Source organism: Manduca sexta, chromosome 28 (genome assembly GCF_014839805.1).
Source record: "Manduca sexta isolate Smith_Timp_Sample1 chromosome 28, JHU_Msex_v1.0, whole genome shotgun sequence".
Classification (NCBI taxonomy): domain Eukaryota; kingdom Metazoa; phylum Arthropoda; class Insecta; order Lepidoptera; family Sphingidae; genus Manduca; species Manduca sexta.
Window position 1 is genome coordinate 11,667,134 of NC_051142.1, and position 24,435 is coordinate 11,691,568.

At 38.2% G+C, this 24,435-nt stretch overlaps 1 protein-coding gene across 1 annotated transcript; it reads left to right on the forward strand.

Moving 5' to 3' along the window:
- Positions 1-764: 764 nt before the first annotated feature.
- On the forward strand, positions 765-24,374 carry LOC115442077 (transcription factor E2F2). The gene is given in 11 exon segments (XM_037444401.1): positions 765-1,303; positions 1,656-1,861; positions 7,616-7,779; positions 8,893-9,089; positions 11,665-11,723; positions 11,726-11,941; positions 12,637-12,739; positions 12,848-12,962; positions 13,113-13,387; positions 14,069-14,176; positions 20,234-24,374. Coding segments are annotated over 10 exon segments (1,572 nt in total). The 5' UTR covers positions 765-1,303; positions 1,656-1,657; the 3' UTR covers positions 20,365-24,374.
- The last annotated feature ends 61 nt before the right edge of the window (positions 24,375-24,435 follow it).

The window sequence follows — 24,435 nt, forward strand, 5'->3', positions numbered from 1 at the left end:
ATAATTTTATAGATGATATTTATTTCATAAAACAATACAGTTTTAAAATCTTTAAACTTGTTTTAATATTATGTTGTTAACTTGAAGTTTGTATCCATTCACATTATTGTATGCGTGTTATTATTTTTTTTAGTTTGTATAAACGAAGTTTCATCACATTTTAGGTACATCATGATATTCTTCTATTAAACCACGGCGGTAGGTTTGAATACACTTATAATTTAACAAATCCTCCATAATACACTCGGTGAAATAGCTATTATAATACTAAACACCTAGTAATAAACTAAATAAGAAAAATATGATAATTAAGTTCACAGCTTTATTATAATTATAATAGTTAATATAATGGTACTCCCGTTGGTTCTTCCCATGCGTTATTTTCTTTATTCTTGTAATCTATATTTTTTTATCCTCAAGTAAATTTTTCAATAGGTAAATATTTTAATAAGGTCAAGGCTATGGTCATAATTCTGTTTCTTTTTTAATACATGTGGGAATACTCACTGCTAAGTTGCCTATTTTAGAAAATATTCACGCATCTAATAAAGTATCGAAAATTACAAAATATATGTAATAAAATCTGAATATACCTACCATTTGATATGCACAAAAGTACCCACATGATACGACAACCGCCAAGTATAATTTATCCATAATTAAATCATATTTTAAATTCTTTAATTCTGCAAAATTACTTAAATATTTAAATCATATAATATCTAATATTATTTGCGTTATATTGTTTTAAACTTAATTAAAGACGCGCCAATTCGTATCTGAATACGAAGACGTTGCGCTTCTCCGTTCTATAGTCTTCACTACAAACCGGTCGAACAATGAAAATTCAAAAATTCGTTATATTTTTTATGGCTTCACTGACGAGGGGAGGAATTTGGATCAGAGAGCGGCGTTTGCTAGGGGTTGGTTGTTCGACCGCTTCGCGCGTGCGCACGTAGTTCGCGCCACTGCTACGTCGCTAGCAAGCCAGATGTTCTGAAAAGCTTCCTGTCGCCGTTTCAATGCTTCGCATTTTTATCTATTATTTATTGTAAAATGCGGACTAGGACCGTTTTATTGTTTTCGTTTACTAGTGAAGAAATCAGTGTATAAATGACCATGTGTTTTGGACAAATTGTGTTTATTAACTGAAAATTATCGAGCGTCGATGTCCACGAGTTCACTCGGGACCAACAAAGCGGCGGACATTTTATTTTGAGTACTCGATAATGTAGCGTTTGCGTCGAAAACATTAATGTCGTTTTATGGTTACAAATTGGAATATCGTTCGCTTACACCTTTTGTAAGTATCAATATACTAAATTAAGTATTTTAAACATAATCTTCGAAAGTGTACACACAAGTTTAGGAAGCGGTTATGCCTATGCATCACCGATAGATTGTCGATATTTTGGGGAATTGTCGTTGAAAAAAGTGACGTAAGCAGTAGTAGACAGCTGGAGGTGTCGTCTGAGACCCCAGGTAGCAAATGGAATCGTTATCGACCCATTTCGCTTTGGAGGCTTCTCGCTCGTAATTGCCGCGCGCGCGGCGCCCCTAACCTCTTCACTAATTGAATTGTGATGATTACGTCCGATTGCTAGCTAAAGATGAGTATTGTAGTTGAATAACATGTGTATGGTGTGTTTTAACAGCGATGCCGAGGGGGGTGAAGCGAGGGTCGGCGGAGGGCGAGGCCGAGGTGGTTGTTCGCGCCGGGGCGTCTCCGGCACACACCACGCTGCTGGACGACAGCCCCACGCAGCCCATCAGCTATCACCTGCTTGACCACGGCTATGGTGCCACACCAAAGCACCAGATCCGGCGCGAGGCGCCTACCGCACCGCCGAAGACGTCTGAAGTAAGTTTTTATTACCTTTTTGACGTGTCCACTCTGGTTGTAATCTAAAGTAAGTCTTAACATCATGAAGCAAGCCATGTACAATTCATCTTCATTCTCATAGTTATGTGTTCTTATTATAACACACATATATATCAAATCAGCTGTTTAGGTCACAGTAGTCATTGTGGTTGTAATCTTGGCTCAATCATTGATGCCATGGATGCAGGTATACATTTAATTGTATGAAAATAACTAGAAAATCTAGCACTGCCATTAGGACCATGGAGTAACTTACATAGTCACTTCTATGATAAATTTGGGTCAGAAAGTTTATATCTCTTGGTTACGATTTGGGGTCCGTTAGATTATTAACAGTCACAAGAGTTTCAGCGATTTCTGGAGTATTTCACTGTATAAATTGTGCAACAAATTGGGTAACAGGTAATACATTAAGTACATATTAGTCTCATAACTTAATATATCAAATAGATATGATTAGGTGACATTAAATTGAGAGTTTAACTTCAGAGTAATGATAAATATTGGTTAACATAGCTTCGGCATAATATCTTTTACTGAGTTACAAGTATTGTATTTCCATAAGATATTAATATGTTTCCCATTAAGGTGTAAAATTATCAAAACACATGGCAAGTATAACACTAATAGCTAAAACATACTCCATTTTGATTTTAAAACAGACTCCAAATGAGTCAGACTGCATTTCTTTTCGTTGCATTGAAATGATTAAGATTGGAATGTTATATTTGGCAATCTTTGTAAACAATGTCCACAATTATAACAAATCATTTCTAGTAGATGCAATTATACAAAATTATTGTTGAAATTCTTAGTGATAAGATTAATTCTTCAACAGAAACTAAATGTATGCTTAACAATACTCTATTCTTGTATTAATGAGCCCTGCACTGTACTACTTAAGGTCTCAGAAACCTTATTCACAGTGTTGGTAAATACTTCAAACTACCATTGATTTACTAAATTAGAATGGTTAGGTCTGATAACCTGCTATATTTTATATTTTGCAAGGAGTTTGATGTCCTGGATTCATCTAACATTAAAATGATGTATACTATTTCATCAATTATGCAATGGCTAAAATTTTCAGGTCGTACTTGATTTGTCAATATTTCCCATATTATGCACAAGGTGTTAACATAGTTTGTAAATATTTTGTGGTGTCAGCTACTTTATCAGTGGAATTTTCATTTCAACCTTCAATCAACCTTTACATTAGGTTGTGTGGTAAAATGGATATTTAAATATTTTTAGAAATATTAAATGGTGATTATGTTTAGCAATATAAGCTAAAAAAATAATGTCAATAAGTAATCATTGATTTAATGTTTTGGATTAGATTTGGGGTATCATCTAGAGTTTTATGTATGAGTGATAATATGTTGATTGTGTGCACCTTGGGTAGGTTTGTGCTGCTTGTTTGTTTTAGGTTAGAATTCTGGATATAATATTTATTTTTGAATGACTTTAAGTTATGTGAAAATAAACATACATGAAGTCTTTTATTAAATAACTAATTATTATTCTATAATAAATGGGTAATATACTTTTAGGAGTAATATTTTAGATATTACTTCTAAATGTATTTTTTTTTCTGGAAGTAAATATTGCACCTAAACAGAAATGTGAGCCCTCTGCAAAGGAAATGTGAAATGAAAATGAGGTCAGTGACCCCCTGAGGTCAATGTACTAACGGATTTTAGGGATTGAGTTTGAATTCTGAACCATAAGTTTATGCACATGCTGTTTTAAAATATTTAGGATTACTGGACTATTAGTCTGGTACATGTGTTGCTGGCTCCATTAATGACCTCACTAATGGGCACGCGTGTGTACTGTGTATGCATATTACTGTAATAATAATTTGATAAAAATACCACGTTTTATTTAAATTCGTGTTCCGAATGCTTAAACTAGTTTCAATGTATATCGCTTTTCGTCTATCTCTTGTAAAAAATGGTTCGTTTTGTAGACGCATTGCGTCCAGGTAGGAACACATCTAAAATATGTGTGGTACACATTAGTTGGAGTTTAGTTGACTCAAAATGGCGGATGTTAGGCGCCGCCGTACATAATTCTCGCATCTCTAACGCCCGTTGTACGGTAAAAGCGTCCTGCTTAGGACCCTTTTGACAGAATCGACCAATCACAGAATAGTCAGGGGTCATCATTTCACATTCCGATTGGCCTTTTTTTGTGTGTATGTGATAGGCGACGTAGCATATGAGACTGTCGCGGCAAATTAAAAAAATATATGACGTTAACTAGGCTATTTCTAATTACAATGTAATTTTCATTGTTAATTTATAATTGAATGGTGAACTACAGCTTCGCAGGTGAGGGTGTGGGCACTAGTGTGTTTTATGTAATGTCGTCCATTGCCAATATTTGTCGTATGTTTATCTAGTCGATTTGTTCACAACTTATAAGCATAAGGTGATGGATTCCGCGCCGCCCTGTCTTCTCTGATTGATAACGCGGTCCCGATAGTACGTGTTAGATTTTTCTAACGTTCGATTTATATGGGTCGACTTTGAATTCGATGGCATTTACGGAATTTTATTTAATGTATCTTAACATAAGATAATGTTGTTTATGAAAAATATTATGGAAAATTATAATTCTAAAAATATTTAGTTATACTCTTACGTACTTTTAGGCAGGATTTGCAATTCCTTGCTTTTATTTACAGAAGCATAAACAGGTTTGAATAACTGTATTTTGAATTTTGTCTTAGGTGTAAATTATGGATTCAATTTATGAAGTAAAATGAAACAGGTTCTCAATTTATTTGCTATTAAAGTAATGACGTAGAGAATCGTAACATTTATTACAACACTCATTCGAAAGATTGGTTATCCTGTCGAATAAATAAAAATTGACCAGACTGGTAATACCAATATAATCAAATAGGGTGGCCGACGTAGTCAGCTCCGAAATCCGAATGAATGCATACATTGATTGGACGACGTTTCATACTTACATTGTAGTTTATAAGTATAATTCATTACTGTACTATCATGTCATAATCGTATAAATGAAACTATACTAACAACTTAAAGATTAAAATACACTAATTTTATTATTGACACTATGCTACTTTAGTTTGCGGCCTAATTTCATCTTGTCTATCTTTAACAGAATCTTGCTGGGTATTTTTGGTGTTATTCGAAGATTAGTATTGAACATTAAAGAGATTCTCCCATGAGCATTACGCATTGCCAGACATTTATTCTTGAAAAGGTAGAAAGTAATGCAACGTGGTCAGTGGGCACACCCTCGGTTCGCTAACAATATTTTAAGCCCATCTTGTGATATTAGCACAATTCCAATAGAGGACATAGTGTATTTATGAATCGAATTAGTGACGAACTATTTGTTTTTCCCGACTTGCGGATCGAAACCATTCTTCACTGATTCTCTGCCTAGGTGGTCCATTAAATTGTTTCGTTAGGATCAAAGCTTGAATTGCATAAATATTGCAGTTCTTACAAAACATTTTGTTCTTGGTGGTGAACGTATATAAGCCAGGCAGGTGTTTTTTTTTATTTAATAACGACGCGTTACTTGCCAGAATCAAAATTAGTAATAACGGTACTGATTTTTGATAAAAAAAAGTGTTAATTATGAAGTTTGATGATTAAAGTATATCACTTCCATTTGTTGTTTCTAAGGTCGGTGAGCGATCAGGAAGCTTTTGGAATTTGGATGTTCGTAATCAAAGGAAGACCTTATGTGGTTTACCGGCCGCGAGGTATTCAAAACTATGTTATACAGGGTTAATATATAAGTTTAAAACGCGACATGTGAACGGCATCTTACGAAAAGGTGTTTTTCCTCGAGTCTGTTGAAGTTTGACCTTACGGTTGTGTTGGCGTGGGGCGTCGGTGCGCGCGCCGCGGCCCTCGGTGTGGCTCGCCCGGCGCACACATGTTAACAGTTTGTGTTGCCGGGAGCGGCGGCGTGGCGTGGTGGCCGCCATGTGGCCGCCTCGCCCGCAGCGGCCGGCTCGCCCGGCTTGCCGGTCACGTGGACAGGTATACGTTTCCTGCCATCACACTTGTACAGCACATTTTTGGTAAACACCGCAACGGTTCCGCAAAAACGCGTCACGCTTTCATCAACCCTTTTATAAGTAACATTAATGCTGCGAACACAATGACTTCCAATTATTCTTATTTAAGTCGATATCAATGAAAGCCTTTTGTAAGTTAACTAAACTATTTTAGACGATCCCAGCGGCGGTTGCATTGACTATTATTAAAGTTAGATAGCGCGAAGGGCCGAGATGATTATGTTAATCGCGCCAGCGACGCTCGCTGACATGGGGGCTGTTTTATCTGCTTAGACGTAAAACTTTGGCGCACATCTGCCCTGATTTGCTCTTTGGTTGTCGCAAAACGGAGCGCGAGACCCACAATCCGGCAAATTAACAATGGCCCCGAGTTCACTATTAATAATAACAAAAATATTTCGAGATAAGAAATTGCCATTCTTTCGCTAGACGTCCCTTCCGAGAGCTCGGCTGCTTTTGTGTTGATTCTAATTTATGTCATGTATTGTTGCCGGGTCTCTCCCCACACACTTCCTTTTGGGGGCTTCGGTGTCGCGCTCCACGGCCAAATTGAATTTGTTGCACGAGCTTATTGAAAATACTCTGTGCATCATTTCCTCGTGTGTCGCGTGTGTCCCCTGCATCTGTTCCAGTGCCCTGTCTAGTTGTATTGATTGTGTGTGTGGTGTCGCATCTAATGTTTTGTTTGCACACGAAACTGTTTAATCTGTTATACATAAACATTGAAGCTATTAATTAATGTAGACTGAGGTCAATGCGCCGCGTTTTATTGGGAACATTTGTTTCGAATTGTATGTAGAAGTGATATTATGAGTTAAGAGTAGAGACTTTGTTACTCCACTAGTTTGCTCAATTGAATAGATTAGCAATGACTTACAGCGTGTTAAGAGTGAGTGCATTAAACGAATACACGGTGTGTCGCGAGATCTGCCAAGTGAAGTGCCACATTTTGTTGGTTAATTTATTTCACTATATGATTCCGCCGTGAAAATTTTTTTGATAATGTAATTTGACGTTAGCAAAGTGTTTTATTGCATTATGTAATATAGATTTTACGTGTGATAGTGTTTAACTTAGTGGAACGCGATTGATTCACTACGCCGAAATTTGATGATAATCAAGCTATCTTGAGTATTCTATCTTATGTAGTGGTGCATGCATTATTCAAAGTGCGTTTTAATTTGGTAAAACCCACGTTCAAATATTCCCACCACTTTTTTGTACGATTTAATACATCAACGCGTATTTCGACATCGTCTAGTGTCTATTTCTGCGTGGTATTAATACAGGCATGGGATTTATTTCATCATGAATGAGGAGTAACTTTTTTAATTTTGTTACTATGACGACGTTTTAGAGGCGTCTTTAAAATATTTTTTGCCTCGGTTTAACAAAAAAGAAATGATAGCAAAAATTTCAAGCACAAAACGCACATTATGCGCCTGTGCTATGAAGTGATCGCATGTCAGGAACCGGTCGCTATTAAGTGATTTCCAAGATCTCGGAGGCGCATCGCAGTCGCAGGCTGTAGTCGCCGACCGCAAATGATAACACTGGTTTCTACGACGAACAATAACACCTGCGAGGTGTACAACAGGCGTATCTTCTGCAATTTCCAGCTGTAGTCACCATGGTTTAATTGGCGTAATTGTTCACAGGCGGTGAAAAGAAGACTGAATCTAAGCGAGAGCAGTTCCGGCAGCCAGGGTCACGTGGTGCCCATGAAGGCTGACTTCAAGACGCCCAAACAGAAACGCGTCAAAGTGCTCACACCGTACAGTCGACCGTCCAGTTCTATGAAAAAGTACACCGAACGTTCCAGGTACACACATTTTTTGTGTAAGTTTCCATTTGGAATTTAAACAAAATCCGTTAACCCATCACTCCCACGAATCTTGATGTTGCATTGTAGTTTATATTTAGGATTTCTGAGTGCCCATTATAGGTTATATTTTTATGAAATGTTTTTAATGACTACGGTTAAAACTTAAAACTGATGGTAATATTAAAACATGTTAACTGTACTCCGACTTATAAAATAAACGATATTTAATGTACTGTGGATATTAACGCAACACGAAATGCACAATTTCGTCGTTTGAATGTTCCAAACTATGCGACGTGCCTATAGAGTTATGACATACGAGGAAATTTTTGGCGCGCTTTTACATAGGCGGGGAGACGTTCTTATGTATTACACAATCAATGCTAGATGCCAGCTCAAATACTATAATTGTCTTTGTAATCAAGATTTAAGACACAAATGATTGGTTTAGAAAAGAAAAGTAATGAGCCATTACCATACCAAGAACATAAATATTTTTGTTTGTGTTATACGATCTGTACTCGGAGTAAGAATAAAATAATTTATTGAAGTTATGGCGAAGTACCAAAGTACACGAGTCATGTGTCATATAATAACATGAGCTATTTTAGCCGGGCGTTCTTGTAGTGATACAAAAAAGGATGCAGTTTTAGACGCGTAGGCAGCATTTGAAAAGATATCGATAGCAATCATATCCAAACACAAAAGTGTTGAAGTCAAGTATATTCACAAAAGTACATAATACATGATGGCGATATTCTCAAATATTTCTCCAATGAATCTAAATGCATGTCTTCTGCCAAGCTAGGGTGAACAAACTGCCCGGCGAGGGTATTGGAGAGCCAATTTTTTGCTCTCCCACGTAGTTTATGAGAGCAACGTGTTTGAAAGCTGCCGGAATCCTTTAGTCTCTAAGGAGGCCTTCATTTTGTTTGGATAGAATCCAGAGATTGTTACATTGTAAAACAAAGTGAACGAGCTGCGCGAGATATTCTCTATAGCTTCTAGTGATTAAGCTAAATATAGGTACACTTAGCTATACAGAGAAACCAATGTCCAAAAAAGCTGAATTATATCGAATTCGTTTGACATGAATCTCTTTCGTTTCAGGTTTGACACATCATTAGGTTTACTCACAAAAAAGTTCGTCGCATTGCTAAAGTCATCGCCTAACGGCGTTCTCGACTTGAACATAGCGGCCGAACATCTCTCGGTCCAAAAGCGTCGCATATACGACATCACAAATGTACTAGAGGGTATAGGAATATTAGAGAAGAGATCCAAAAACAACATACAGTGGAAATATGGTGAGTGTGCACTCTGCTCTCTGCCTTACACGTCATACCATTGTTTTGAGTATTGATAACCTTACGTTGCAGTTTCGAGCGCTTCATCTGTGTCATGATCGTGCTCTGTCGATGATTGAAAAATTACGGCGACGTATATGTTTAATGGGATATTGGAGCAATCTAATAAAAAAAAAATACGTTTAGCGAATATTATATACAAAGTCATAGGATCGTATAATTATTTAAGTATGAAAATATAATAATGACTGGTTGACTATTCACAAGTAATTTGTCATAATTTTAATCGTCTCAGATAAAATGATTACAGCCACATTAAAGGGAGGCGTACGTATTACTGATATGTTTGTGGTTTTTCGGCTGTTGGCTATGCGATAAAAGAATATGTTTCCTTAATTCGTACGTTTACTGAATATAAAACAGTTACAAATAAATAAGCGTGTATTGTCGCTAGGATGAATTTTTGGGATAAAAATTCGTTTTCGCGCCAAAATAGATGCCGACGAGCGAATGATTGACATCAAATACCGCTCACCTGCCGCACCGGGAAAAAATACCAACAAATTATTCTAAAACTATAATGCTTGAATTTAGCGATAGTCTGTAACAGTATAACGAGATATCAAAGAAAATTACTATGATAAAGATACTGAAGTATCGTTACTAGATAATATATTTTAATTTTAAACATGATGTGAATCATAGAATGGTATTAAAATAGGTTAATTAAGAGATTAATTAAGAGTATTTATGGTTAAAATAGTTAAAATGCTTTTTCTTTCGAAACAAAATTGTCACTTGAACAATTTTAATTATAATAAATTTAAATTGCGAGTACAATAGATAATCTTCTGTGTAGTGGCATTAATTCGAATCGCATAGGAGTTGAAATACTTTAGTATTTTGTGTTTAAACGCGGTTGTAGATAAGAGTTGCATACGGCGGCAGCAGATTACAACCACGGCGAGTATCTGAGCTTTATTAGCTTCCTGTATGTGCCGAGGACACACTTATAGTATATGTTGAGGAAACTCCGCATATTATTCATTACGTTATTTCTGATTCCTTGGTTGTCATCGTAAAGGGCTTTCGAACTATTTGGCACACGGTCAAATTTAACCTATAATGGGTGTAAGAGATTAAAATGATACTAACGGAGGTGTTGCAATAACATACTAGTTGTTAATCTTTACACTCTCACTGACTAGTAAAATGTAGGAAAGAGGAAGTTGTATTATTATAGCCTATTCTTAATTAAAAAAACACGTGTAGTGATAAATCGTGACTACTGTGGATAATATGCAGTTACCCGACATGTGCTGATCGTGATAAGTTGAGTAGTTACTGGTCACAATGTTTTGTTACAATCAATTTGTGGCCAGGAAGTGTTGGTTTTTAATCTGAATAAATTAATATGTGTCAAATGTATATGTCGTTAAAGCTGGTCGAATTTGAGGTTATATAGAGGGGTAGGGTTTTTGGTTAAAAGAATAGATTTTTGTCTAGTCCTAGCTCTGATATAAATAAAAAAAATAAGTCTTTGAAAAAGCACCGACGAGTCTGAGACTGGAATGTATACGAATGGCCGCGGTCTGGAAATGGATTATCACCGCAATGTCTGTTCCTACCGCCAAGCAGCAGTGTGCACGCATTGTTGTGTTCCGGTTTGATGGACATTGTAGCGAGCGTAATGACTGGTTTTTCAGACTTAACATTTTGTGTCTCGGGGTGACCAGCGCAGTGGGGTGCTACACAGTATTGAAATAAACTGGTCTCCGAATTTATCGGAAAATTTTAACGTTTATTTTTCTCTCGACGCTTTAAAAGTTTTGCAACTTTCATAGTCGCTGGGCAGACGGAAGTGTTGGACGTCCGAACAGTAAATGTTACAATATCTACTTTATTTTTACTATTATTCAAAATTTTAGCCTGATTAATTCAACAGCAAATTCTTAATTAATTGTAAATATAAGGTACATATTGTTACTTTTACTTGTAAGACGACCAACACCCTAGTCTGCCCCGTGACCATGAAAGCTGAAAAGCTTTCGAATCATTGGGAGTAAAGTAAGCTGTTGGTAATTTTTGTCTTGTTAAATACGACAATGAACAAGTTTATACAAAATGTAAACCTGTCATTATTACCAACTGTACTATATCGGTGTCACTGGAAAAATGTGTAAAATTTCTTCTAAATAACAAACGAATATTCCATTTTGAAAATATTCTTTAATCTTCTGATTAATAGACAATCTATCTGCACTGGATTGAATTGAGACTGTAGAGTAATTATCAGATTGATGCCATCCTTGAGTGACAAAGATTGAGGGCTTTATCCAAATTAAGTTTCTAAACGTTTTATGTACTTAAAATAAGAATTTGCACAAATACGGTGCAAAACGACACAGTGCTATGAAGTCGCCAATGTAATCTCATCAATTTGCAAACTAACTAAATGCAATCTACTGCTATTTACATATAGATCATTTTATGAAAGGCTTGTTCATCAGTACACCGCACGTTGACCGAATGAATGTTGGGGCCGGAGTACATGTAGAGTTGTTGTGGTGCGCAGGCGTGGGCGGGTGCGGCGGCGCGGGCGGCGCGGGCGGCGCGGGCGGCGTGTGCGCGGACGAGGGCGCGCGCGGCGCCTGCAGCGCGAGGTGGCGGCGCTGGGCGCGCGCGAGGCGCGCGTGGGGCGCGCGGTGGAGGTGGCCGAGCACGCGCTCAGCCGCCTCTCCGCCGAGCACGGCGCCAGCGCCTACATCACCTACGCCGACCTGCGCTCCATCGCGCACTTCCGCAACCAAACCGTCATACCCATCAAGGCGCCGCCCGATACCAGGCTCAGTGTTAGTTACAATATATTATATGTATTGTTATATTGGAAAAACTAAAACGGAGACGCTTGGTTGACACATTATGAGTATAGCGTATAAATCACATTCGCAGTATCATGCAGCTATTGTCCCATCTACTTCACTGTGTTCATCAGTCTTATGTTCAAGGAACAACATGGAGAGGGACTTGGCAAACAAATATTTTAGATTATAAATATTCTAACCACTGTTGTGCGAGACAACCTTCTTATGTATACATGGCTTTGAAATTTTCAATGTAATATGTATTAATAAGTTGTACATTAAGTTTTGCTGCCATCTTTTGTATAGTTACTTTCCTCTTACGTTAAATTAATGCTAAAACGTCGCGTCGTAAAGTTTCTACTATTTCGGATGACTTTTTTGTAAACACGGATCTTGAGTGTTGACGTCGAATGAAGTAAATGTTTGTAAATATGTTAACTACACAATAAAGATCACAGCAGGTGGTGCAAAAAATATTTGCCTATATGAATCCTATCTCGTGTCTCGCCTTGCCATCATGAGCGATGTATATATTCTGAACTGCAGTACTTACGAACCCATCACTTCGTCTAGAGCTTAAAATTTGTGCCATGAATATATACGGTCAGTAGACTGTTCAGAATGTAATCCACAGCAACTCTAGTTTATTTTTATGATGATAATGATTTCTTTTTATGTTACAGGTACCTCATCCTGACGAAAAAGGTTACATGATACATTTGAAATCAATGTCTGGTGAAATCGAAGTCTACCTCTGTCCGAAAGAACGACCCGCGTCACCTCCCTGTAAGTTTCTGTATTGTTACAAAAAGATCGTCATATCTATTATAAATTATGAAACAGAGAGGAAAACACACCATGCATAACTTGAAACTGCGACTGTAATGTTTGCAGCGTCAGGGTTGTTACCTTCCGACCCGTTACTGGAGGACAACAAGGCGTTGCTGGCGCCTCTCATAGCCGAGATGCAAGCGACGCCCTCCAGTAGTTCCATCGCCGCCGACTACACGTAAGAATATCAGCTTTACTTAACTTATTTGTAAATGCAATTAAAGAGTTATTTTTATAGTTATGTAGTAGTAACTCTGAATAAGCAAGGTTCACATTCGAAGGACACGGATTTAGCCACCTGTTGGTCACTATGTGTGTGTTGTGTCAGGACGCCGGTGAAGCGTGAGTCGGCGGCGAGCACGAGCGGCGCGGGCGGCGGGGCGGGGCTGGTGGCGCTGTGCGCGGCGGGCGGCGCGGGCGGCGCGGGGGGCGCGGGCGGCGCGGGCGGCGCGGGGGGCGCGGGCGAGGTGCGGTGGTCGCGCGCGCTCGAGGTGCGCACGCCGTGCGTGACGGACCCGACGCTGCCGCTGGCGCCGAGCCTGGCGCCGAGCTTGGCGCCGAGCCCGGCGCGCCCGCTGCACGTCGTGCACACCACGCCGGACAGTCAGTATCCGTGCCCCACTCACATTCTGCATGTCTAGCTTTTGTCCTAAGAGGTTAACATCGAAATAACATTAATTGGGTCATATTATGATGCTAAGTGATTACCATAGCTTATGAAGCCCAATTATTTTAGGGACACGATAAAGTGCAGATTGTTAAATTTAATTCCAATAACAACCGGGTTTCTAGACATTGTATCAGCGAACAAAACGAGGTCAAGCGACCCTCGTCTGTACGATGACGGTTACTCCTCGACCCTTAAATTATACACACGGTATCGTGACGACCCATTTTACACAACATACGGTGTTAACTTACGACGGCCGCGCACCTGCCGATGGCACGCGTTATCTTGTCATAAGTCTTTTGGTTAACTCTAGTTTGGATTATTATCTATCGAATATAAATTCCAAATGCATACTACACATTATAATTATTATAAAATATTTATTCAAATAATATTTGGATGCACCTGTTTTATCAAGTTGATTTGCTACATAAACAATTATCCGCGGCAGATGGATCGTGGGTGCGTTTCTGATTTAAAGATAGTAGTGAGAGTGCTCTCCCAATGATCGGAGCACATCAGTTTTACTGTCCATAGAAAATCTGTTTAAATACTGATTGAATGAGTACCATACCATACACGAGTTTGCTAATGAGTAGTGCGTTGTGACGCAGGTGGTGCGCGCGGGCGCCTGCGCAACGCGCTCATCGCCGACAGCGACGACTTCGCGCCCATCATGGGCGGCGGACGCTTCCAGCTGCAGACCGAGGACCAGGAGTCAGGTACGCGCACGCGCCTATACCGCCGACGGGCAGTTGGCATCCATTGCGAAACTACGTTTAGACTAGCAAGATCTCAGAACTTTCGGGGACGAGTCCACACTAGTGACAATGTTTTGGTAAATCTATACACAAGCGTCTTGCCACAATTCCTGCAAACATTCGAGTTTGCAGTAGTGAGTTTTCAGTTACTGTTTACACTGTAAAAATCGCTTGCAGAAGGTAACATTTGCAGGTTTTCTTGCTAATCTAAACCCCGCTTATTAGTAACAGATAAAGCAAATTCAATAAAAGTTGCTAAAATACAAATAATAGTAACAGTAATTTTAATTGCTACTGATAATTAAAAAACGAGATGTAATTCCGTTCGTGGCGGCCGGGGCAGGCGCGTCACACGCTAGTACTGCCGGTGGCTTATACTATCACTGACTACACGATAACGTTGGAACTGAGTGCGTATATTATCAAAATGTCATCGAAATATTGTGTTGCTAATATTCATAGTACAGTATCTTTATAGTCACATTTAAACGGAATAATTATTGCTTAAAAATGTTATCCCGTCTGACCATACGCAATAGCGCCACAAAATTCTCGCTTTGATTTTTGACAGATATTAAAACCATAATTGTTAGCAATAATCGCTCCTTATAAAATAAGGCTAAACGAACAATTAGTCGTTCTGTCAGTTGGACGGTAATAGAAGATGTACGCGCGTTGGTTTATGTGCAGGCCGCCGCGCTCACGGCTCGCGGTCCCGCCCGGGCGGCTGATCTGAAGCAGTCGCACACGTAAACTATTTGTTGGTTACTTGTAAAAATAGTATACATTATTACTAGGAATTGACTCGTATATCTTCAGTTCTTTGAGCATACAAGTATTTACGTGTGTGATCGTCTTAAGATATTTACGGAAATATTTTAACGGAGAATTAAATATTTAAAAAAGGGTCGCCAGGTATGACTAAGAATATGAGGATTTTTATTGACATATATATTTGATTTTACATTATAACAATATTTATTCTTTACTCTGTCCATTACTACCTATCATCATCTTAATCAATAGAAAAACACATTTAACACTGAGTCCTTTAACTAGTACAGCCAATGGCAATTTTTATGACCAGTCTGAAATTAATAACAACTCTTATTTTCTGATAAAAAAAATTGTATATGACAGTTATTTTTATATTATTCGGTTAACGGTTATTCAGCCACCTCTGGAGTGGCCATAAAGATTGGTGTCAACTGTGATTGTGTAAATTTCTCAACGTCAATTTGATGCTTGAGTCTGCCCGATATTCTGATATTAACTATCTATTCCATTTTGCAGTAGCATCCTGCCATTCGATTTTTCTACCACTGATAATAAACACAGGTCTTTTATAGAACTGATGTAAATGTTGAGTACCGATAGTCTGTGTTATGCTATCCATAGTCAATCATATCGTGGCTATTAAGAGTCAAATTGACGTTCTTTAGATATATTATTAGAAAACTAGTGGAAGGAGTCGTTTGTGCATGAAGTGGCAAATACACGAGATATTTTATTTATTTGTTCACCGGGTCACCAACCAACCAAAGTTGATAGACATGTGTGTGCACTGTACTCCATGCAGAAAAGACTTTGCTAATATAGGTATTAGCTGGTATACTCGAAGGAGGACCGTCAAAATGGAGTGAAGCGCGTTTTGTGGCTAGGACTCCGACCGTGAGTTGTGTGTGTGTTCACATCACAGTCAGAGTTCTAGCTATACGGCGTGGAACAAACCACCAACGCACCGGACGTCGCCCCCGTACGTTACTATTAAGGCGTAAGTACTTTCATTATTACATATCCCATATAAACACATCTTGTTTGCATATAACAGATTTGATCGCCAATGAAATTGTCAAAATAGTGTCAATAGTTTTTGAACTCAAATGATATTTATTTTTGATGCTCTATGTATTTTTTAAACATAATAGTTAAGTGCATTTATGTCATGATGCATTAAAAATAGAACTAGCATATTTTACAATAGATTTTAAAACATAATATATTATGTGATAATATAATTTAAATTACATGTATGTTAAGTGTCCATAATATGTGTCATCCACCGTGGTATTAGCGGTGTTCTCGTAATGGAACACATTGACTGCAACTATCTCATTTGACATACAAATGTCCGGGATATTACAAGTTTTCCCTGTAGAACAACGTTGCAGTTACTGTGTTTGCTGCCGAGAGTTTGTGGAGAGGCCCACGCCACGCTGTATTGCATGCCTACATGTCACCGTGCTCACACGATATACGTCATCCGTCATTTCGCCATTTCTTCATTGCGGCTTTACTAACTCAGGCGGGTTAACAAACTAAACGTACTGGGGACAGTACGCGGGACGCGCGACACTACTTTTTACACGAGTTTCTGTTCTGCAAACATGATAGGGGACTACAGGAGATGCGTTCACTAGTATTTTACTAATTTATGCATACAAATAAAACACATAAATTGAAAGTGTCAACATTCAATAATAATATAGTTGCAAGCTCAGGTACGGGCCTCGACGTTTGCAATGAGTGTTCTGCATGTTACGTGTATGTGTATATGTACATATTAGTGTGGTATAGTTATATAACGCGCGACGCCTAGTTTGTTAACCCGCGAATATTTTCGAAACATTTGTGACCCTTGTTCCTTCCGCCTATTACTTATCATTAAGACCATGAAGTTATCTTTACACCCACTTATCTCACCCACTTATGTATTCTAAATTGTTAATAATTTCTGAGATGTATTTTCTTCCCTATTACATCGGAGACGTGTCATCGACATATTCAACCGCGAAAAATTCATCGTAAGCTTCTCCACGTCACATTTATTGGTGTTATGTCGTTCTGTCCATTGTTTAAATAACTCTGGTGTATAAACACTGTGGAATTGGAATTTCGTGATTTTTCTCGTCCGAGAAATAAGACTGAACGATAAAGGATCTGAATTGCCGTTATTTGATTTGCACTTGTCTATTACACCTCATGAGTTCAGTCTTATTTGTTGGGCGCAATTGGTTCGTGTTGTACATAAAGCGAGTCGTCCGTGGAGCAGGTTGGGGGGTGGGTGTGCGGGACCTGGCGCGGCCGCGAGCTGCATCCCGTGCGGCTGCAGTGCTGCGTGTAGCACCATGGGATTCAGCTCACGGCGCGCCACTAACAGCCAACTCATCTACTAATAACACGTAACGCCACCCATTGCAAACGTAACAAACGCTCTCATGTCTAACTATAGCTGTTTTGCCGCGGTCGAAGGAGATATCACGCGACGCTATACACCAACGATTTCCCGTGAAATAAATTTGGTAAAATCTGAGACACCAGTAAGCTCCGCGTGATAACGTGTTTCCTACGTCACGAGTTATTACCCAAGGTATCACGTGACGGGAACATGGGTTTGTCCGTGAAGTGACCGCGCGGAAGTCGGCAGATCTCCTTTCACTGTAGCTTTGCACTTTGTTTTCTAATATGCCTGCCCTATGAAATTGTTTGGCATGATGTAGTAAGATATTGTAGCGAAAATGTCAACCGGCCGTTTATCTGTTTGCTTTTGCTTGTACATGACTAGATGTATTTTATGTTTTGCTCGTTTTATGTAAATTAATATTTATATGATTAAATTATCAATATCGTATTTATCTCAGGCCAAACAACTCCAAGGGCAATAACTTAAGAAAGGAAGTAATAATGGACATATTTGTTACAATGACCTTTATTGCTTCTAAATCACTTCATAACAACACTTCGTCGCTCTGTTTTCTCATTAAATGGTTGGTGATGGTTTTACACAGTTCATCTGCTTAGACATTAACGTTACAAACCACTGGAGCGCACAACCTCCTAGTAAAGGAGGATTTAGAACTAGTTGGTCCTACACTTGGCCGACAGTCGGTGAGACCTACCAGAGTGTCGAGGTGCGGTTAGACGAAGTGTATGCAGTCATCCGCCTCCGCTTCGCCTGTCGAAGTCCAAAGCTTTTCTGTCTCTCTTGTGCTGTACAGATTTACAGGTGTTGTCGAAGGTGGAGGATTGTGACCGTACAGCTGTTATTAACTACTGTGTATAACGTTTCGATGCCAGGACGAATCCAGATTGAACAGATTATCGAGATACTTTAAATATTTGAATTCTTAGTTAAGTTAAGGTGACGATGACATCTTCATTTAATTTAACTCAATGCTTGTCCACCAATGTGAAGCTCGGAGTAAATAAGGTGCTAAGAAAATTATAAATAAACAAAACCGCACTAAATGCACACCTACGTTAAACTGAATCCACCGAAAGATGGGCAGTGGATCGCGTAGCTATATTTTGTGAGATTGTATTAATTACTTCTTATGTTTCCGTGAATGTTTGATATCGAAATAAGACTCACTGAAACCAGACACTGAGATCATTCTGTGTAGATCGAACCATTCAAAATTAATTTAAAAAAATATATAAATGTAAAATGTAGGTAGATATTGTAACTTTGACTTTTCGGACGACCATTACCTCAGTCCGCCCCATGAGGGATGTAAAGCCGGAAACGTTTTGAAAAAAAAAGTAATTGCAAAAAACCGCGATAATACTCCAAAAGCTAGTTTTATTTCGACAATTGCACGAGTGGTATTTTATTTTATCATATTATGTGGTAATTTACCTAGGTCTGCTCCGTTTACTTGATTCACTTCTATTGACGCAATTTTATGTAAATATATTTGTAATGAATTTAAAACAGCTTGCAAATGCAGCAATACCAAATGCTATTCTCATAATAAATACTTCCAATTTTTTATTTTTTCTAGGTCGGTAGGTATGTTTTAAATATTTATGTAATTTGTGTTTTTTACATTCAATGTTGTTCCGTGGAGTTTCCTTAAAAATGTATTTTTTAATGAGTAATCAGCAGGAAAAACAATGCTTGGATTCGTACTGGCAATATAATCTGAATAACTGAAAACAAATTAGTAATAATAATATGGTGTACCACTTTTTATGTAACATTGTTAAATTTTAACAAAAAATAATATTTATTTCTCTACTAATTAATTTAGGCATGATTTTTTAATGATCAGATAAAATTTATTTATATGATAATGTATAAAGTTATCAATTTATTTCATTTTATATTTAGTCAGGTAATAAATATATTTAATGAATATATTTTATCTGGTGATTGAAAAAATTGTTCTTAGTAACATGTTGTTTCTTTTTATTCCATGTAATTTTTTTTTTAATTTTCTGTACTTTTGTTGTGGATCATGTTTTATTTTTTCTTTTCAAGTTAAGCTAAGTTTTTTTTTTTTAATTAAAGTGACTATGTAGGTAAATTTAATTTTCGTGTTGTATAATATCATATTATTGTAATAGGACCCAGTTTTAATAATTGTGTTCTATAATATAAGTGAATTGATCTAATGATGATGTTCCCATTGATTTTTATATTTATTCTTGTTTTTCAAGTAAGTGACTGCCAATTATTCAAACCTTTTTAATTGTTATTCTACGATTCTGATATTTACATAACAATTGTCTTATCAAATATGCCCGCAGTTAGAAAATATATCTATTTGAAAGCCATCTAATACGACGTGCGGTGAATGAGTCGCGACACTAGCTCCCGATGTGGATAACCAACGTTTTTAAGTGGTATCAGAATACACCCTATTTTTGATTATTTTGGGTAAACGCAATAGAGTCTCCATAGATATTACTCCCTTTGTTTTACCTTTACTATAAATAGCACAAGTTATGACCACACATAAATAGCGTTAGCGGACGAGCTCGCATATGCACATATTGGACGAAAGTATGTAGTAGTCGCATGTTATAAGCCAACAGCCATCGAACATCGACTAACAAACCAATTAAGAAATCGATGAGTTGGAAATTACACTAACCAATCACGAGGGTTTTACCACTCGTGCGTCTATTTGTATCAAAATCTTTTGGGCTCTATGTTGTGAGTCACAGCGGCAGCGAATATCGCGTACATTTGAACAGGCTGTTATTTGAAGGTGTGGTGTGTGAATGTTCCAGAAGCGCTGGAGCTGGAGCCGTTCCTGGCGCTGGAGCCGCCGATGTCGGCGACGGACTACGGGTTCTCGCTCGACCACGACGAGGGCCTCTCGGAACTGTTCGACTTCGAGTTCAAGTGTTGTGCCGAGTGACGCGCGGTGACGCGCGAGTGAGGCGCGAGTGAACACACGTGGAATAACGAACGCGACTCACCGACCTCGTTGTTGAGTGCATCTTGAAGAACGTTTTTTATGTAAATTTTCGTACTCGAAACTGTGAACGCGAGGTGTAAAATGAGTGTATGCAACATCTGTAAACGTCCCCTGTAGGTACAAAACTGGATCTTTAATTTTCTACGCGTAATGTATTAAACGGCTCAATAGATTTTTAACCTTTGTAATTATTCGTTTCGACTGTAGTACATTTGTTTTACACGTTGCAAGAAATCGGATTAAGGGCGGGCAGATTGTTGCGGGAAACATTATACGCGAGGTGTTGGTGCGAACTGCGTCTTACCATCGAACATTGTTCGTCATTTTCTTTTATCCATAGGCACGTTTCTATTGTTCCTAAGTGAGTAAACACACACAAATTTACTTTTACACATTGATTTCCAGACGCCCGGAGTTTACCTTTGGTAATTTTTTATTTTCATTAACTGCATGGCATAATTAGCGCAATGTTTCTGATTCATTTATTATTTGTTGTAAGTATGTTACTGTGAACGTGTGGGACGTGATGTGAAACTGAAATTGATGCAATATCGACGCCTGATGGTTTTGGATTGACAACGCAAATTCAACGAGTCTTGATCAAGTTTAAAGACGATCAGGCAGGACTGGTGCTAATTCTGCCATCACTTTCAGTTCTACACCCCACGCTGGGATATTAGTGTGACCATTGTTTTATCGCACGGTTGACGTACATTTCGTGAAAGCTATCGTTCCTGTACATTGTTAATGTTATCGTGGCTCGCGCCGCCGCGCGTGTCGCGATACACGAGAAAGACTGTGTTGGGTCCATCTCGGATTGTCGTGTTCTTGACGTGATGACCAAACTTTTAATTATAATAAAATTATTTTGATTTGTAATACCTTAGGTAACTGTAAAGAGATCTGTTTAAATTGAGACGCTTTTTGTTGTGCTGGAAATTATCTGCACTATGGATTTCTTTAGACCCTTTACAATACTAAAAAGTAAACTCCTAGGATATCGATTTGATAATCTTTTAGAAGGTATAAATAATACCCTCTACAAAATACGCACAAGTTTTCCGACTTAAGTCTAGGCTACAATATGAATCAATTTGGATACTCTAACCTGTATCGATAAAAGTTGTTTATATGTATATAGAATCTGAGTTTGAAATTTAAAATAATGTTTATTGAGTATGAATTTATATAATTATAAATCATTTGTTGATCTTTGCACGGAAATGTGGTGACACGTCAAGCGACGAGAATCAGGGATTTGAGATCAACAATTGTTTATAAATTGGTTTGGAGTAGAGAAGCGAGGAGGGTGGAGTCCCGGCGCGGGCTGTACAGCGCGCGTGACGTCACTCCGCGCCGCCGCGCCGGGCGTGTACATATTACTATGTAATGAACGGTGATATTTTAGCGGCCTTCGATTTTAATTGTAAAGCTAGCTCTAGTGTTCCGTATGTCATACGATCGTGCCGGGGGCTACATTGCACACTGTTCCGTTGTCGTTTGCCAAATATTTAGTTATTGAGTTTGATTTAAGTTTGTGGGCTCGTTTAGCGATTGTAAATATATAGACGCGCGGGAACGGGCTCGCCGCGAACGTCCTGTGGAAGTCGACGCGACACTGCAACACGTTACTCCAGTTCGCGCGTTTCCGTTCTGTCGTATTTTGAATAGTGTACAGCACAAATGTCATTGTATAAAAACCTATTAATAAGTGCATATCAAAATAATTTTAATGTTAGAGTTAATTTGGTGGCACGTGAGAGGTCTGATTGTGAGAGGCGCGGGGTGGAGATGAGTGGGCGGGCGGAACTTGTTTGCAATAATAGTGAACAACGCGAGTGCACGGCGCGTACCCACAAACCTTGTCGTTGTACCGTTTAACCTGACATGATCTCAGTGCGACGTCGAGTTTAAACAATATTATGTCCGCCACAGAATATGTTGCGATTCTGATCGCTACTACCGTACACTGCGACAACGTCCCGCCAGGCATCCATAATAGTATTAAAATATGTTTTTTTTTTATTTATAAATTATAGAGTTTTTGTTTAGTTTTACATTTGGTGAGATCATTTTATTAGTCTACTTCAACGTGCATGTATAACAATATAATATACACTTTCACGAGATGTGTAAAGCTTAACAACTCAAATGAAATGGAATCTGTAAAAATGAATTTATAATAACATTTTTCGTTACAGTATGATTAATGATTAAGTTGATTTATCGAGCTTTGATAAGTGTTATTTCTTTGTTTTAGTTCTTTTGATAGAGCCGCGCGAGGCAGAATCTGTTCGACTAGTTGTGATCACGGAAGGGTCGTTCAGATTTTGTTTCGAGTGGTATTTTGTTTATGTTGCTATGTGAAATTTCTATATGTGCGAACCCCCTGCTATTCGCGGCGTCGTTTGGTTTTCTCCTGTTGGATTAATTTGTTTGGCATGAAACATTGACAGTGGCTGCAGGGTCTCGGGCGGTCCTGCTGGCGACATTGATCTTAATTTCGAAATGTAATTATTTGTGACACAAATTCTGGGGCCAAAACATACGAGAAAAAAGGGAGTACAAATTAATAAAAAAGATTTCTCGTAATTTAGTTTAAGGTTTTTACGCTACTTTCATTGTTGATATCGATCATGTTTGTTTTAGCGATGTGAAATGTAATCCTTAATTTGTGAAATGGAATACCTGTGCAAGGCGCATGTTTATGTTATGAATTTAATGCACGATATCATTTTATGCTGTTTTAACTTCCGACCATCGAAAAAATCACCGTAGGGAAAAGTTTTTAAGCATCTGTGGCTGATTATTACTTGTTACAATAATTTTAATAACTAATAACGCACATTTTTCCTTTACATCACTTGTATACTAACTACATTTGAGTTGTTCCAGTTTTTGTAATAAGAAGTGGCCACAGATGCAATAATTATTTTTTGCAGTTGTTCAACGGTTCATTCAGTGTCTGCGAAAGCATATAGTGGTAAGATAACCTCGAAATTGTTACGCTTATAATAATAACTGACAGTTATGTAATATGCTTCAAAGTAACTTTACAAACATTGTTGAAATTAGTCATGTAATTCGGTCTCTGGATCGACAGTTCGATGCAACCGTCTGAAATGTTACAACACAGTATATTGTTAGACTATTATGTTTTCCGGTTGTTGATAATAGCAGTTATTGTTGTGTAACCGACAGTCAGTGTTCTCAAACAAGTTCGCAGATGTATAAAAATAAGAAGTCCAAGATTTATATTTCTATGACAATTATGTATAGAAGCGTTGTGACATTAAAATATTTGAATATCGTCAATTGTAATTTGTAATAATATATTGTGTAAGGCGAGCGTGGAACTGTCGATGCGGCGTCCGGCCAACTGTTACAACGAGTTTAGTCCGTACATATTGCGTCTGCGTGACGGTCCACAGGGTCCTAATGTAGTTCCATTCAGACAATATTGGTTGATGTGACATCGAGTCTCGACTCGTACCACACGCACACGCGAGCGCTGTGTCGTTATTACGCTTCGGTCCGACGCGGGATTCGTGATTTTTGTATCTTCGAGTAGATGTACTTATCGTTTCGTTGTGTTCGACACTAGAATTACGCGAACGTTGTCAATGAACGGGTTGTATCCAAAAACGTTTTAAGTTTTGATCGTAGGGACAGTATACGTAGCGGTATGTGAAATGAAGGTGCAATGTTTTAAGTATGTATTTATAGTGTGCGTGGGAGATATCGATACGCTTGTTTGCGCCAGATGTTGTGGTGTGACGCCCTGTTTGGTTTCAATTCATTTGTGTTGGAAGACTGAGGTTGATTATTCCACTTTCCACGAACGTGCGAATCATTTGTTGATTGAATATAATATAGTCATATATAGTTAGGTTATATTTTTTAATAAATATAATATTGAGGATATGTAATATATTTTTGTCTTTGATTTACCTACCTGTGTTTGCTTGCCGACATTCCATGGGTTTCCCACAGAGTGTGTTTGAGTATCTT